Source organism: Thermobia domestica, chromosome 13, assembly GCF_964235325.1.
Source record: "Thermobia domestica chromosome 13, izTheDome1.hap1.1, whole genome shotgun sequence".
Lineage (NCBI taxonomy): Eukaryota > Metazoa > Arthropoda > Insecta > Zygentoma > Lepismatidae > Thermobia > Thermobia domestica.
The window spans coordinates 41,772,788-41,790,290 of NC_137466.1; the positions used below are offsets into that span (position 1 = coordinate 41,772,788).

The following is a 17,503-nucleotide window of genomic DNA, read 5'->3' on the forward strand; positions in this document are numbered from 1 at the left end:
AATGTTTCTGAACAACACTTAATTCGACCACTGGTTGCACATCATATTTGAGCGGGTAAGTCGAAATATTTAATAACTCACAAGATCAAAACTGTTGGATAAAGGTGGTAGTGTAAAATTTCATCTTTGAATCTTCTAAAAACCTTCTCGAATTTTCCTTTTTATTTTTTTTATTCAAGGATTTTCTATGTTTAAATAGTTACCGGTAATTTATTACAACAATAAAATTAAAAACGGTTCATAAGGTAAATTCTGAATTATTAAGTTTTTCGACCACACCTCTTAACAGGTTTGTCCGAACTAAATAATTTGGTTATACATCATAATGTAAGCAGGTCGAGGAGCAATCTTATCAACAAATATAAAAGGTTCTTGCTTTATTCCTCCAAATGATTATAGACCGTTTTAAAATATCACATTAAACGTTGAAATTTTTACTAACGGCTATCAGCATTGTCAAGATTTCGGTAAGGAAAGGTATTTCTAGTGGGGATTGGATGTACGAAAATTAAATATTTCCACTCATAAATAAAAACATGTTGCTGTTCCTATCCTGCTTAACATGCCAATGATAAGAAATAGATACATTAAGTGATTTCGTTAACTTTCGGCCTCAGTCTAAGTGCAAGGATCTGAAACTCTCATTTTCGGTTCTAAATAATACGTCTGCTAACTAAAGAAGACACTTAAACGCAAACTGAAATTCTCTAATTTAAGACTTCCCAACTATGCTATGCACAAGTGTTCGAAGTCTTATAGAACGGCTCTATACGTCCGTCCGCCGATCTTGGACAGCTACTAGATTAAAAGCGGTAAGAGATATCAAGAAGCAGAAGATATCTTTTGCAATCGATTCAGTGTCCGAAGAATAGGTGCTATCTTTTCCCTTAACCCTATATTCAAACCGAAATTAGTTGAAATAAACGATTTTTGGTTTCTACCCTTATCGCCATTGAACACAAACATTAAGAGATAACGAGTAACAGTTTTTTTGATATGGATTCAGTGACCGAGAAACAGGTTCTATCTTTGATCTTATTACTCTATTGCAACTAGTACTTATAGTTCACTACTTTAAGTATCGAATCTGTATAGTTTGGAAGTGTTAGTTTCACACTGTGAATACTCATTTGCTATATTTGTAAGTCAATGCAAAATATAAGCACTGTAAGTTCCATATATAGCTCACAACTTTGGAACCCTCCGGAAACAAATAAGCAAGTATTAGCGGAAATACGTCATGCTTGACCTGTCCATACGCACATATGGCGGGACAGCAACACTTTCTTAGTACATAGGTACTTGAGGCATGAGTCATTACTAGTACTGGGTTAATATTGCCTGTGGTTCACTTAAGTGAGAGGAGTGAGTACGACTATTGATCCTTAGAATAATAATCTGTTTGTGATAAAATAATTTTGTGGACATGCAGAAGTAATGTTTTAATTTTCAGTTGTTTTCATATAGCTGACTAGAAAAGACACAGGAATACAGTGAATGAGTAGAGATCCGGGTTCGAGTCCCACTGAGAGCTATATGATTCTGATCGTATATTAAACTGTAGATCCACGTCTCTTACAGTCTCCATGCTGAATGAGACGCTAACTCCAAATCACCAATCAGCGAGAATACAGTCGATTTTTAAGTGTTTTATATAATTGCATTATATAAAATAACTATCCAAATATACAAGGTACCAAAACTTTCATTTGACAGTTTTATATACGACGTTACAATTTTATTTTTCTCTGTAGAATAAACAATTTTGTAGGGATAAGAGAGACCAGGGATGGAGATATCCAGAGATGTCAATTCTAAACTTCAATCAGAATATATTTTTTACAAATTAATTGATAACTCAGCAAAAGTAGTCCCAAATATAGTAAAATTTAAGGATAACAGAACCTACCTTCAGTCCCTTTAATTTTTCTATATAAATTAATCAGTGTTACACGAAACTTGTTTAGCGTGGAAACGGGAAGTCTTTCTGGCTATGAATAGCTGAAAAGGTTCTGTCAGTTTTACAATACAATATTAAAGTATCTTCTCCATCTTTTTTGTTACTGTTTTTAAGGACTAGAAACATTTAAAGACTACCTCAACATAATGCAAAACATAAGTCTAGTATTTTCAAGTCCTTTATCCGGTTTTTGCCTTCATAAATTATTCCGAAGATAAACATTCCCCAACTTGTAACAATTCTTTTATGAAAATGACTGCATTCCTTCATTCTGTATAACATTTATCTATTGAAATATTATTGTTCTGCTCCAACTACGGTCAATGTTACAATCTATTTCGTAATTATACTTTCTAATATCAAACTTTTAGACTTGCATTTAGAGTACACTATAACTATTAATACTAATAATAACCTATACTATCATATAATTAAAAGAGAAGAAGTGGGTGACTCAACTTTGCCCAGGCCATACTACTATAGGTATTAACGTGAAATTCGTACAGAAAACTCTTATCACGAAAGTAAGGCATGAGGAAGGATTTTCGGAAATACCCATTCCAAGGAGGGTAAAAGGGGGCTCAAAATTTTCCCCAAGAGTAATGTCTCAGGAATCCCTGGCGTAAGAGATGAAACTCGGCATATAAACTCTTCATTAAAAACAAGAGGATACGTGTTTCTCTGTATAGTTTTCAAAATCTCTCCAGAACAGGGAAGGGGGAATTTATAAAATACTGAAATTATAGTTTGTTTAATCAAAAAGTGCCGAATGCGAGAATTTGCTTAAGTTGGATATCTGAAATTCGGTATATAGATTTTTAATTTTAAAAATAAGGAAACATGTACTTCAGTTTCTGAAAATTCTGCTCCTAAGGGGTCAAAGGAACGAATTTCAATTACATTGAAATTCCCCTTTACTTATTCTCAAAGTGAAGAATGTAAGGATTCACTTTAGTTGGAGACGTAAAATTTGGTACTTAAACTCTTGAAGAAAAATAACGGAATACGTGTTTCAGCGTATTCGAAAATTCCATTTTTAAAGATAAAAAGTTAGGTGATTTCTATATCAAAATTTCCCTTTTGTTATTAAGAAATTGCCCAGTGTGAGGATTCACTTAAGTTGGAGATCTGAAATTCGGTTTATAAACTCTTAAATAAAAATAAGAGAATATGTGTTTCAGAGTTTTCAAAATTTCGCACATAAGGAGGGAAAAAAAAGGGACAATCTCCTTAATTAAAATTTCCCATTTATTTATACATGAAGTGTCAAATGTGGGGATTCACTTAAGCTGGAGATGAAAAATTCGATACATAAACTCTCATATAGAAATAAAGGAAAACGTGTTTCAGCGCTTTCCAAAATTCCATTCGTAAGAGGAAAAACTGGCGTCAATTTTATAACATCCGAAATTCCCTTTCTTTATTTAGAAAGTGTTTGATGTGGGGATTCACTTAAGTTGAAGATATAAATTCGGTATACGAACACATAAAAATAAGGGAAACATATTTTAGAGGTTTTGAAAATTTTACCCTTAAGAGGGAAAACTGAGGTAAATTCAGTAACATCCAAATTCCCCTTTCTTTACTAAGATAGTGCCAAATGTAAGAATTCACTTAACCCGTAAGTACTCGCACCCTTTTTGTGACACTACTCGAGCGGGGTTCCAGTAGACCCCCAAATTGATATTTGTTTTATTACAATAAAAATATATTTTTTTTAATAATTAAGACAATGTAGCGTAACTCTAGACATGTTTCTAAAAATATTTGCTGCGATCAGATTATTTGAACTCGTTTTGAAACATTTTTTAATATTTTTTAAATTTTTTTATCAGGACTTCTGGCTAGCAACACAAAAGTTAGCTGGTTGGGGGTCTGTGAACATCCCGCGCGAGTACTTAAGGGTTAAGTTGGAAGTGTGAAATTCAGTTTATGAACATTTTTAATGTAAAAACCATGTGTGTGGGTTTCCCTGAGGTATTCCAGTTTCCTCTAATTTCCATCATTCTACTATTTAACTCATCATCATCGCCGTCTCCTTTAGTCAACACGGAATAAGGATGAGACGTAAAACAAATTTCATTTCACTTTTTCATAAACTCAATTAAAAAAAAAAAAAAAAAAAGTGTTCCAGCAATTTTGAAACTTCCGCTCAAGGGAAGGAGATTTTTCTGTAATATTGAAATTTCCCTTTATTTATTCACAAATTGTAGGGAAATGCTGAATGTAGGGATTAGCTTAAGCTGGTAATGAGAAGTTAAGTGTGTAAACTCTCACATAAAAACAATGGAACATTTACTTCAGCGTTTTTGAAATTTTCGCTCCTAAGAAGGAAAACTGGGGTTGATTTTATAACATTCAAATGTCCCTTTCTTTATTGAGAAAGTGTTCGATGTGAGGATTCACTTAAGTTGAATATGTGAATTCAGTATAAAAGCTGACATAAAAATAAGAGAAAACCTGTTAGAGCAGTTTTTAAAATTCTCTAAAGAGGAAAGAGAACATTTTTCTATACTATTGAAATTGGTACATAAACTCATAAATACAGAGAGTGGGACATGTATTTTAGAATTTTGGAAAATTTCGCTCCTTAGGAAGGAAAAATCCAAAGTTCCATTTCTTTATTGAGAAAGTGTCAATTGTGAGCTTTTAATTAAGTTTGAGATATGAAAATCGATAATATCAACTCTTCAATAAAAATAATTAAATATATATTTCAGCGTCTGCTTTTAAAGAAGGGGGAAAGGGATTTCTATATTAAGACTTTCCATTATTATGAAAATGCATAATGTAAGGATTCGCTGAAGCTGGAGTGTGAAATTCGTTATATAAACTGTTAATTAAAAATAAGGAAAGTACATTTTTAAGTTCTCTCGAGAAATTCTGCTTCTGAAATGAGAAGGACGCAATATACACGATTATATGGAAGAATGAAAGTGATTCACTGAACATTCAGACTATATTAATACATCTACAAACGTGAATACTACTTTAGTTCCGACAGCAATGAATGAAGAAGGAATACCTAAAATGCGTATGCTAAGGGAGGTAAAAGAGATTCAAGTGTGTTCGTCCAGAACAGAGTATCACAAAAATCCCTCAAGTAGGGACGTGAAATTTGGCATATTTCTCATTCAAGATGTGTCCCAGTTTTTAAAAATTCCCATTTCAAGAGAAAAGAGTAGTTTTCTATTATTTTTATCATCCCCATCGAAAGCAATGTTGTCTGTGATCGCATCACCGGAAAATGGCTAAAACTTTGAAACGAGTTTGGAACATACTTAGTACCTACCTCGAGCCAGGTTTGAATCACCATTTTAATTAAAGGGCGTATACTAAAGGAAAATGAAATTAAATGAAATCTTAAGAGTTTTACGTCCCAAGATTATGCATGTAGGTTACGCGAGACAGTGATGGCGACAAATGAAATGGTAGAATGAAGAAAGTGGGAAGAAACGGATGAACCTCGAAAAACCCACGCACACGGTGTTTGTTCACCACAAAGTTCACTTTGCGCGAGCTAGGATCGAACCAGGGACCCCACGCACCAGAGGTGAACGCTCTACTACTGAGCCACCGCGGCCCTGTATACGTAAAGGAGTACGAGATTCAAAATTAGTACAGAATATTTCATGAGCCCTTCAAGTTAGGAGGAGCCTTCTGTATATAAAACTCCTCATTACAAATAAGCGGATACGTGACCCAGCATTTTCTAAAATTCTGGTTTTAAAGGGGGAGAGGTGCTATTTCCACATTTTTCGCCATTGAAATAAGTGTCACAAACCGAAACATAATTCCTGCCCCACGATTTTTATCATGTCACATTGATGAAGGAGCGTATCCTAAGGGGGGGAGGGGGAGCGGGGTACGAAGAAAAAAATTAAATGGAATCTTTAAGTTTTACATCCCACGGTTATTTCGATTAGGCTACAGGAGATGGTGATGATGAGAGATGAATGAAATGGTGGAATGAAGAAAGTGGGAGGAAATGGAAGAACCCCGAGAAAACCCACGAGCACGGTGTTTGTCCACTACGAAGTCCACATGGCGGGGGCTAGGATAGGAAGATCAAATTTTATGCCAACATACATAATATTATGAGCTTTTTACACTTCTATTGAAATGGATATTATAACGGGGGAAAGGGATTCAAATATTTCCCATAAACCTAATTCCTCCGTGCGAAGAACGGGTATTTCAGTTAGTAAGTTAATAAATAAACAGATGTGGTAAATTTTAAACGTGAAAGTGATGAACTGCATTATGCATACTATTATACTATAGTCATCTGACCACAATATACCATAGATAGTAGATACTACGATAAGTATTGAATATACGTAAGTTCCACAATATTCAAAGGTTGAAAAACTGTACGACTGGACCGAAAATCGAAACCGTTTTCCTGTGTACCATGTTGCTGTGTTAGTCATTACGGTATCAGGCCTTTATACGATTAGTCATACTTTCTCATGCTTGACGTCGGTATGCGTCCATGAACCGGAACAGTAAGTCAGAGACCTACGTTTGATTTTCGGGTCAGTCGTACATTTCTCTCCCTAATTTGCATCTATGGTAGAACTAGTGTGAAAAAAGGTTATTTTCTCTATTTATCACATAGTGTATAGTTCAATATAATTTGTACTTTGCGGAAACCTGATCAACACGGAAACAAAATATGATACCATACATATCATTGATTGAACATTTACTAAAAGAGTTAAAGATCTTACCTTATTGGTGAATAAAGGTTTAATATTTTGAAATAACTGGACCTGCAATTAAAAAATGTATATCAAAATTACATATTCGAGTTTGTATAAATAAAACTGTGGAATTATACATAATACACACTGTTACCATAAGAAGTTTTACGAAAATGAGCACTTCTGGAAAAGGGAACTATGGATTCTTAAACTAATAATAACCTGCGACAGATTCCTTCATATTTCCATAAATTAGTGATGAAGTATTCGCCATTATTAATTATTTACAAAAAAAAAAGCCATATATTCGCTTCTTCGTCACTACTTACCTACAGAAGTTCCTACTCATATTTTTTGTCGAAAAAACTGAACTCGGAATTTACCAACATTAAAGAAACAAGCTGGATTTAATTGTCCTTATGCATTTTGTCAGTGTGTGCTTACAAAAAATAAATAAAAATAAAATAAAAATAAAAAAAAAAAAATCGTGTTGGGCTCGTCACCTTCCAACTACACTATAAGCACTTTCGCTATATACTTCATCACATAGGGAGTGAATACGGATCAGGAAATTAAAAGAACAGACACAAAGCGTAGTCGTCCTGTAACAAAGCGGATCATGTGATAATTGTCGCAGCTACAGTACGCGAGCGGAACGTACTTTGTAATTTCAACTTCAGGATTATGCGAGCGGTCACACATGAATAAACAACAAATATATTAAGTTTCTCTTAATCTTTAGCTGCAGACAGATCCGGGAGTTAGCAAGCATTCTAAATAATAGAGACGAATTTTCTTGCCCAGTTTATTGATAAAGGAAGTTCAAAAGGAAAAAGTAAAGTTACAGTTGAAGTCCGTCGGTTAATTTGGAGTTACAATTGCCGAAAGAGAGATTGACCGACGGACTCCCGAGCTACACAGTACGACGTGTGTCTACGAAGTTACATCAGTTTTTGGAGACACATCACATTTATAGTAAATGCTAAAAACGTGACAAGTTTCTGCAACTTACGTCAGATCTTATGACTATTTTGTACTTTGGTCACCAATGTTAACTTTCCATATACACCCTTTTGTGCAGCCAACACTATAGCTGCGTGCGCACATAGACTCTTAAGTATTTTCCCTTTTCGTACACATTTTTTGTAATATTAAAAAAGACATTGATATCCAGTGCTTAAGTCCTCATCACGTGTAAGGCCTGGTGACCATTTCCTAACAAACATCTCCAAAAACCTTTCATATCCTCTTCTGAATTACCCCTTTCACTTTGTCTCACCCTTGAAGTCTCTTCTACAATATCCAATGTTAATAGGAATTTTCCATTGAGAATATTCTATCATTGGGATTTAAGAACACACAAAACACACATATTAAACAGACGAAATAAACGAAACAGACATATATACAATATAAACAATTGGTAACTTCTCAATTAAGAAGGGGAGATCGGCCATCCTTTTAACATCCCATAGCATAATTAAATATGATTAACCAACAACAATAATCACATAATATTCAATTAAAGAAAAAAAGAAAAATACAATAATAAGATGTACGGCTGTGACATAATGTTACCAGCTGGAAATAGATGTAGTTTAGTGAAACAACAGAAAACTAATGAACGGATGAGTTGGTAAGAATGAAGACACTAAGGAATAACAAATGAAGAAAAAAATGTAAAATATATTGAAAAAAAAAAAAAAAAAAGAACTGATATATATATATATATATATATATATATATATATATATATGGATCACAGGACCATGGCTCCAGTCTAGAAATGGTCAGACAAGAATCGGGGGCCAGGTTTCAGAAGCACAAACTGATACCCGGATTCAGAACTGAGAATCGAGTAGCGGGTTCCAGAAGCAAAAAGTTACCCAGATCTAGAACTGAGAATCGGGTACCTGGATCCAGAGTCTAGAATCGAGTAATCCAAAGGTGTCGAAATTAAAAAGAAATATGAATTTGAAAATGCACCTGTTTAGCTGACAGTATTTTTGTCTCGCTAAGCAAGGCAAAGCATACAAAGTAAATCATGATCAAAAGAATGTTAGGAACTAATCAGATGTATTGGCTCTAATTTTTGGTATCACTGCTGTTAGAGTGGTGTGCTCTGCAGTAATTTATATGAGGAAAATAAGCAATGAGATCATTTATGACATTTATATTTCATCACTTTCCTCCTAGAAACCGGCCTACAATTTTCTTTTTCTTCTATTGTCATCTTTCGTCTTTATACTGAGCGCAGGTGTTTCCCACAGATGCCTCATATCTCATGTATTCCCACTTCAATGCTTAAGTGGTAACAGAAAAAAAAGTTTGTTTTCGGTGGAACAAATGGTTAATGCGATATAAGCAAGCAAATCAGTGTTGAATTAAGATTTTCTTGCAAGGGGAGGCCAAGAAAATTTTAGAAGAGTTGGGCGCTGACATTCACGAAAAATAACGTGAATAAAATTATCATTTTTCTGGGAAGGAACACTATTATTATTATTATTATTATTATTATTATTATTATTATTATTAATTTATTAGGCAGCAAACAGCAGACACAGTCACAGGTGCGCCTAGGCAGCAGGGTCTGAACTATCCAAACAAATACGGCAATGGTAAGTATTTAACACATAGACTCAATATAATCTTACATTTTATTGGTTTTAATCTTTTCCTGTGAAAAAATATTCAAACAACTGATTTTTCAAAATTTGTTACCAGTTAAATATTCGAAATTTGGAAACTTTTAATTTGCCATGTAAAATAAAAGTAATAATAATAGTAATAAAAATGAAGTTAAGCAAAACAAAATAAGTGCTAGGCGAATGGAAGAAAGGACCACTTTTTCGGTGGATGCGATTCCCGCTTCAGGTTTTCACACAAGTAGTACAAAAAATACCTTTACACGTTCTTCAATTGAACTGTCAGATTTTTTCTGACTTGTAAGAAATGAATGACTATGTGCACAGAAAGAAAGGAAAACTAAGCCCTTGGAACACTTATGGCGTAGAAAACTATGCCTTCTGGATTCCTTGAATGCCAACGTGATCATATTACTAACTTGCGTTGTGCTATCTCACATGCTAGGTATTGGGGGGTAGAAAGTGTTTTTAATTATGTATAGATGCTTTAATATTTACTTATGTATACATGCTTTGGTATTTAGCGAAAGAGAGAGAGGGAGAGAGAGAGAGAGAGAGAGAGAGAGAGAGAGAGAGAAAGAATACCTGCGTGCGAAAATACAGGTAGAATGTCGAGACAATATAGTTATGGTTAAGCAAGAATTATGTAGATGTTGAATCTTATTGTCCTGAAGATACACGACTACGACGGTAATTGTGAAATACGCTAAGGGCTGCAAATAAACCCTGAATTTGGAAATAAAAGATCTGATCAGAAGTGAAGTATATTCTTGATACCAGCCTTTCCTATTCCAGTGTGGCAGCATTAATTGCTACTTCTATATCTAGTAATAAATGCATACAAGGTATATATATATATTACGAAGAGACGAATAGCGCATGAATAAGGATCTTGATTTCACATTTTAACACCATTACAAACTGTGTATCACAGTAAAGTGACAGATGCCCAAAATGTCAGTAAACACTATGAAATAAACGGCTTGCAAAAATATCTTGAGTAGCAAAGGGAAGGAAAAATAAGGCTAATGCAACAAAAATAGGAAAGTTAGGAGGAAAAAAAATACAGACTGACTGAAGTTTTATCTTCCTTTTTATTACCAAGATTACATAAGACGAGATCTATGGCTTTGAAGTGAAATCCGAGTCACTATTTGAAACAAGCATTCCCACAGGGAATCGAACCCTGCACCACGACCATAGAAAGTAGGCGCGTTAGTTACATGGCCACGAGTGGATACAATTGCAAAATAAAGCTGCAAATCTTAAAGGAACTGAAAGACAGTACATACAGAAAGGAAGTTACAGAAATTTTAAAGCGGGTAACAGGCTGGGTAGAAGACTGGAAATATATTTATATTCTCTTATTTTCCAGTCGGAAGATGGAGAATTTAAGCGCAAATTACTCGAAATACTGACGAAAAATATATTGTTCAAGCCGAAGTGTTCGAGCGCAAATCAAGAGGAGGAAGTGTCCATTACAGGAGTATTGGTCGTTCTTGATATACGCACAAAAACATTTTGGGGAATTAATTAGATATAAGAAGTCACAACTACAATTAATGAAGGAATATGTATGTTTTGTTAGAAATGACGTCGAAAGCAGGGAAAACCTCATTTCTCGGTTTACAGATTGGGTGTCTTTGGTAAATAAGTTCAAGATGTTAGAAAAATTTTACTGTTAAGGATGAGGTAAGTATGGAAAATTTATTATTTACGTTAAAATACAGAGGAACCTTACCTGTTCTTCTATGCTATGACCACACTGCTCCGAGATGTCAATGATGTAAAGAATACAGGCGCGGAGATGTGCCAAAGCCGTCACTGCTTGCATTTCAATCGTGTTTCTTTCTTCCAAAGGATGGTCAAGAATACCAGGCGAATCAATTACTTGCCACCTCAAGTACTTATAGTCCGTATGGCCTACGTACAAAGATTTAGTCGTGAACGCATATGGTTGTACTTCAACATCTGCTCGTGTTATCTATGGAGACAAAAAGGCCAGTTAACTGTAACTTGTTCCAATTATTTATACTGACACACAAACAATAAAGAACAAATATACATTACACATGAGAATATTACTAAGAACAAATAAATAAAAAAACATATATACATACAGAAAATTTACATATTACACAACATATCGATGACACATACAATAACAAAATATTATGAATTCTGGAATTCAACTTTCGGTTCTGCTCTTAGCTTAAAGCAGACGAAGTTATTTTAAATAAAGTATAACTTTTAAAAAAATAAAAATAGTCCAAAATAGCCTTCATACACAATTCTGCCCACTCGAAGCATACACCGTATAACGCAACTAGCCTCAAAACTGGGAAATACTCCTACGTTCAGTGCTCTATCTTGTATCTCTTATACAGCAAAAGTAATAATAACACAATCGATAAACTGATAATGAGGCCATCTTACTTTGCTTGGAAACATAATACCTCTAACACGATGATAATAAATATTAACGCACTGTTTAAAACGCCTAGTTTAACATATTATTATTATTATACCTTGTAGCTGAAGGAGATGGGTGAATCGCACATAAATGATTGTCGAAATGGTGGAATGAGAATACAGAATGAAAACGGGATAACCTCTAGCAGAACTACAGACACAATAATCTACCATAAGCTCACATAGTCTGGGATCGAAACAAGGATCTCTATCAACAGAGATGAACGCTCTATTACTAAGCCACCACGCCTCCCTGAGATATACAATTTAATGTGGCAACCGAACCACATACATTCTAAGCGAAAAATGAAAATCGTAACAAAGAAAAGATCAATTTCTATTTCAGAATGAGTTCAGGCAAGGAACTCTGTATATCTACTTTAAATGTGAGTGAAGCAGTCCCACTTTACACTTAAAATCAGGGTTGACAGATTTCTCGGGACGGGGAAGGGGAGAAAAAAAAAGGAAGATTTTAAGATTTTTAGCAAAAAAAAAAAAAAAAAAAAAAAAAGAAGATATATGATATTGTGAATTTATATATACCGAACACATACATGGTTTCACATAGTACCGTAGAATAATTCTGATAGGTAACTGAAGCAGTTTCATTAAAAGTAACTACACGACAAATTATATACAGGGTGACCGCGTGACTATGTTACAAAATTTAAGGGATGATTCCTGACACGGAAACTAGAAAAAAAGTTCAAATAAACTTTTGTCCAACGTACATAATTTCGGAGCTACAAGGTGCCGAAAGCGTGGGAAAATGACATTCAAAGCTCTATAGCTCGACTATGGTGAATGATAGAGCTAATGCGGCATGGTCACATCAAAGACACCGAAGCTGCTGTATTCAAAAATGCTTAGGTCGAGATCGTGCAATTCGTGCACAAGGGATTCTCCAAAGGAGCGTAGGGATTCCCGGATAATCTGTCAAGAAAGATGGGTCGAAAAGGATACGGATGAATAGCTGTCCCAACTGCTAGCAATAATGCGTCTGTACTAAGTCGATATCTCGCACAAGCACAAAATGGCGAACAGTTTTATACGTGCCATGTGTGGTTGCATAACGCGCACTAAGTAAGAGTGAGAAACATGGAAGGAAAATGTGAATAATTTGGTACAAATGGTAAATACATGATATCACAATGTCCTATCATTAAACAGACGCTTTTAATAAAAGGTAAAAGTCATGAAACGTACTAAAATGTTGAAAAAGGATCACACTAACATTGTTTTCTTCTATGTATTTTGTCATTGAAAGCAAGTAAAACTAAGGGGAAAAACGGAGGGATATGGGTGCTTTCTACCAGGCAGAAATCTTATTTTATTTGATGATACGAGCCGAGGATACTTTTCACGAGAGGGGGATTTTTCCACCATCCCATGATAATTTGACCACTGCCAGAGAACAACAGTAAAATATCCGTTTCTTATCATTAGCCGTAATGTGCGTTACCTGGACATTGAAAAAGAACAAGGAAAAACAATTTATCAGGACGTTTGTTTTAGTCGCTGCTTCCGATGTTTTGCAGGACTGATTCCGAGATTTTGTCTAGAATGCTTAACATGTCATATTGTTATCGTTTAGAAGATATTTTGTTTTCACAGACGGTGTTATCACCTGAAGTACGCCACAGTTTGCAGGTTCGATCACAAGCATTTGTTCTTCCTTCTGTCGTAGAAAACAGTCGAAGGAAAGGAAAGTATACGACAACCCTACTAGAAGGCGTTGTGGAAGGTGGAAGGTCATTCTTCATGTGGTTTGTTCGTAGCGTACGAGTTCCTTAGTGCAGTTTGTGCTTTGCTTGTTTGAATGTGAAATCAAATGGAGTATTCGGTAGCAGAACTTACGGACATGATATTTGTATACGGTCAAGCAAATGGCAACAGTCCAGAAGCTGATAGGTTATATCGATTGAATTATCCACAAAGAAGACATCCACCCCATACTATGTTTGCCAGACTTTTTCAACGCTTACGAGACACGGGGAATTTACAACCTCAATACTACGACCAAGGAAGACGGAGAACAACAAGGACTCCGGACTTCGAAGAACAAGTGCTTGATCGTTTCGCCCAAGACCCAACTGTAAGTACCCGGAAAGTAGCACGTGAAAGGGGAGTAGCACAAAATACTGTTTGGAAAGTAGTACACGAGCAACAGTTACACTCCTATCACCCGCATAGGGTTCAGGCCTTACGTCCAAATGACTTTCAACCTCGCATTCAGTTTTGTGAGTGGTTTCTCCAACGCTTTATAATTGATCCACAGTTTGCTTCCTACGTGCTTTTCACCGACGGTTTTTTTTTTTTTTAAACGAAAGACGGGATATTTAATAGTACCAATAATCACGTATGGGCAGACGAAAATCCTTATGCAATTGTGGAAATGGGCCACCAAGACCGATTCGCCATAAATATGTGGGCGGGTATTATCAGTGATCAGATAATAGGTCCATATTTACTACCACCACAATTAACTGCACAAGTGTATACAAGATTCCTGCGAGACATACTTCCCGAGTTATTAGAGGATGTCCCTCTCGGTGTTCGTCAACGGATGTGGTTTCAACATGATAACGCCCCAGCCCACTTTTCAGCTAGTACGCGAGAGTATTTGAATCAAACGTTTCGTGACAGATGGATTGGAAGAGGCAGTCCTTGTAATTGGCCTGCACGTTCCCCAGATTTAACTCCACTTGATTTTTTCTTGTGGGGTCATGTCAAAACACTTGTCTATGAAACACCTATAGACAACGCAGAAGAACTATTAGCACGAATACTCGCTGCCTGTGATACTATAAGAACAGATCCTGGATTGTTACAGCGGATGCGTTAGAACTTACTGCGACGCTGTAACGCCTGTGTTGAAGTAGAGGGACGCCATGTCCATCACCTATTGTAGGATAATTGGGAGATTTGTCTCGTTTACAGGTAATTGATAATGTTCTTGGCTGCATTCAATCCTGCTGTAAAATGTTGATTGTAGACATTATTCCCATTCTTGCGACTTTTGTTTTTAGGAAACAACCTCTTTTGCATTATGGTTGTTTCGCTCAGTTTTGTTTATTTGTTTTCAATGACAACAATACATGGAAGAAAGACTTTAATAGTGTGATCCTTTTACAACATTTTAGTACGTTTCATGACTTTTACCTTTTATTAAAAGCGTCTGTTTAATGATAGGACATTGTGATATCATGTATTTACCATTTGTACCAAATTATTCACATTTTCCTTCCATGTTTCTCACTCTTACTTAGTGCGCGTTATGCAACCACACATGGCACGTATAAAACTGTTCGCCATTTTGTGCTTGTGCGAGATATCGACTTAGTACAGACGCATTATTGCTAGCAGTTGGGACAGCTATTCATCCGTATCCTTTTCGACCCATCTTTCTTGACAGATTATCCGGGAATCCCTACGCTCCTTTGGAGAATCCCTTGTGCACGAATTGCACGATCTCGACCTAAGCATTTTTGAATACAGCAGCTTCGGTGTCTTTGATGTGACCATGCCGCATTAGCTCTATCATTCACCATAGTCGAGCTATAGAGCTTTGAATGTCATTTTCCCACGCTTTCGGCACCTTGTAGCTCCGAAATTATGTACGTTGGACAAAAGTTTATTTGAACTTTTTTTCTAGTTTCCGTGTCAGGAATCATCCCTTAAATTTTGTACCATAGTCACGCGGTCACCCTGTATATATTATAATTCAGGATGAGAGCTCATGATGCGCGGATCTCATGTTAAGCTGTAGGTCTTATCTCATATAGCTTCGGTGTTAAAAGGAAAGCTAAACTCAAGTCCAACCAACAAATTTCATTACACAAATCTTTATTTCCTTTTAGTTGCATTTTAATGAAGACTTAGCATCTCTTAACAGTCCCACATCTTTTTTTATATGTTCAAAAAATGCTTGCAGGACACATCGAAATTCACATCATCTAGAGCTCTGCTATTATTAGTTCACAATAACTTCTGTTCCTAATATCATGATTTTACGATCGACGGAAAATGAGATATGATCGAGACGGTGTTGACAGATGACGGTTAAGATGTTAAAACAGAATTATTCTTAAATCATGAACTTGGATGTCGGATAAATAGTATATAAAAATGTAACCTGTCGCATTTTCTCTCTAAATACTAAGTTACATCGTTCGGTTGAGTTGCTAACGGTGTGTGAGAAATCAATTCTTCTAATTAATTAATTAATTAATTAAAAAACCGCACTAACTTCTAAAACAATTTAAAAGTGTTCAAGATTATCACTTCTTTTATTTATTTAAGAAAAAACTAAGAAATCGTTTCACAGGGAAAATAAAAACGTATAAAGTAAAACTGTCAGAGAAACGTAAAACTTACGGGAAAAACGTTATGATCTGGCAACCCTACATCAAACAGAACATGCAGTTTCAACAATTGAGATTTTCCGACAGAACTGTGTACTCATGAAGTTCGTAATGAAGACAGCTACACCCTCTATCGCTGTTTCCGCACGTACGAGTCTCAAGTCGTGAAGAGTCTGACATTTTACAGGAATCAATCTATGTTCTAACGAGTTTAAACGTTCGTTCATTTCAAGAAAGGATGTTTCTATAAACATTAGTACATAAACAGAAACTAAAAGAAAAAGTATATTTTTTATACTACAATAGTAAGGGCATGGGTGAAAGTTAACACACACAAGCGTGTCATCGCTGTGCCAAGGTCACACTGAACAATGCGAGTCAATCTTGGGTATAACAGTTTTATAGGTAGTGTGCTTCGTATTGAGCAAGCAGATGTAAGCAGTACGCGACTGGAAAAACAAGAGAAAACTGCATTACGATGGTGTGTGTATTACCTTCTTGGACAACTACCTGTAATGGAAGTTGTCAAGCATTTTCAGAAAGAGAACTTTTCACGTTACACGATCTATACCATCATAAAACGCTATCAAAATTGTCCCCTGGTTGAAGATTTGCCAAGGTATGGCCGCCAAACTGACCCACAGTGTCAAGAAGAAACTGAAAAAACTTGCACGAAACCGTGTTGCGACACGCGGTAAGAAACTGGATGGCAAATTTCGTGTTTCCAGAAGAACAATTGCTCGAAATTTGCATAAAATATTTCAAGTATCAAAAAGCACCCAAGTTTATTAAGAAGCAACTCACTACAACAGCAGACAAGAGTGGCCATATCTCGAAATCTCTTACGGTTAGAGAGACACGAAAATTGATATCTAGACGTTTCATTTAAAATAACTGAACATGCGCTTTAGATTTTTCTGATGTTTCTCTTAAAATGGAAGAAAGAGTTTATTTTAATTTAGCGTCTCGTTCTGCAGCGAGGCTATATGAGACGTGGACCTACTGATTAACGTGGAATCCGAACCACATGAGCTCCCGCCGGGAATCGAACCCGGGTCTCCCAGAAATGGAAGAAAGAAGAGTGGGTGCTGTAATTGTTATAGTAAGATGACTCCTATCTCGAAATTCCTTACGATTAAAAACATGTTAGGGATATAAATGGTACGAGGCCGTAGGGTAAGCACATGGGTGTGGGGGTGAAACCGTAGGTAGCCCAAGACTAGTGTTTACGTATATATATATATATATATATATATATATATATATATATATTCGGAATGCTCGAAAACTATTCTTTTAACAGATCAAAGGGTACGGATGGAACCGTATACCTTCTTACATCCACGTACTGAAGTC

General features: G+C 35.6%; 1 protein-coding gene across 1 annotated transcript in view; it reads right to left on the reverse strand.

Moving 5' to 3' along the window:
- Positions 1 to 17,503, reverse strand: part of Non1 (nucleolar GTP-binding protein 1) — a 70,268-nt gene that overhangs the window by 20,506 nt on the left and 32,259 nt on the right. The window contains exons 6-7 of the mRNA XM_081735658.1: positions 11,053 to 11,295; positions 6,694 to 6,735 (exon numbers count right to left, since the gene is read on the reverse strand). Of these exons, the coding sequence (XP_081591784.1) occupies positions 6,694 to 6,735; positions 11,053 to 11,295 (285 nt within the window). The remainder of the gene's footprint in view (positions 1 to 6,693; positions 6,736 to 11,052; positions 11,296 to 17,503) is intronic.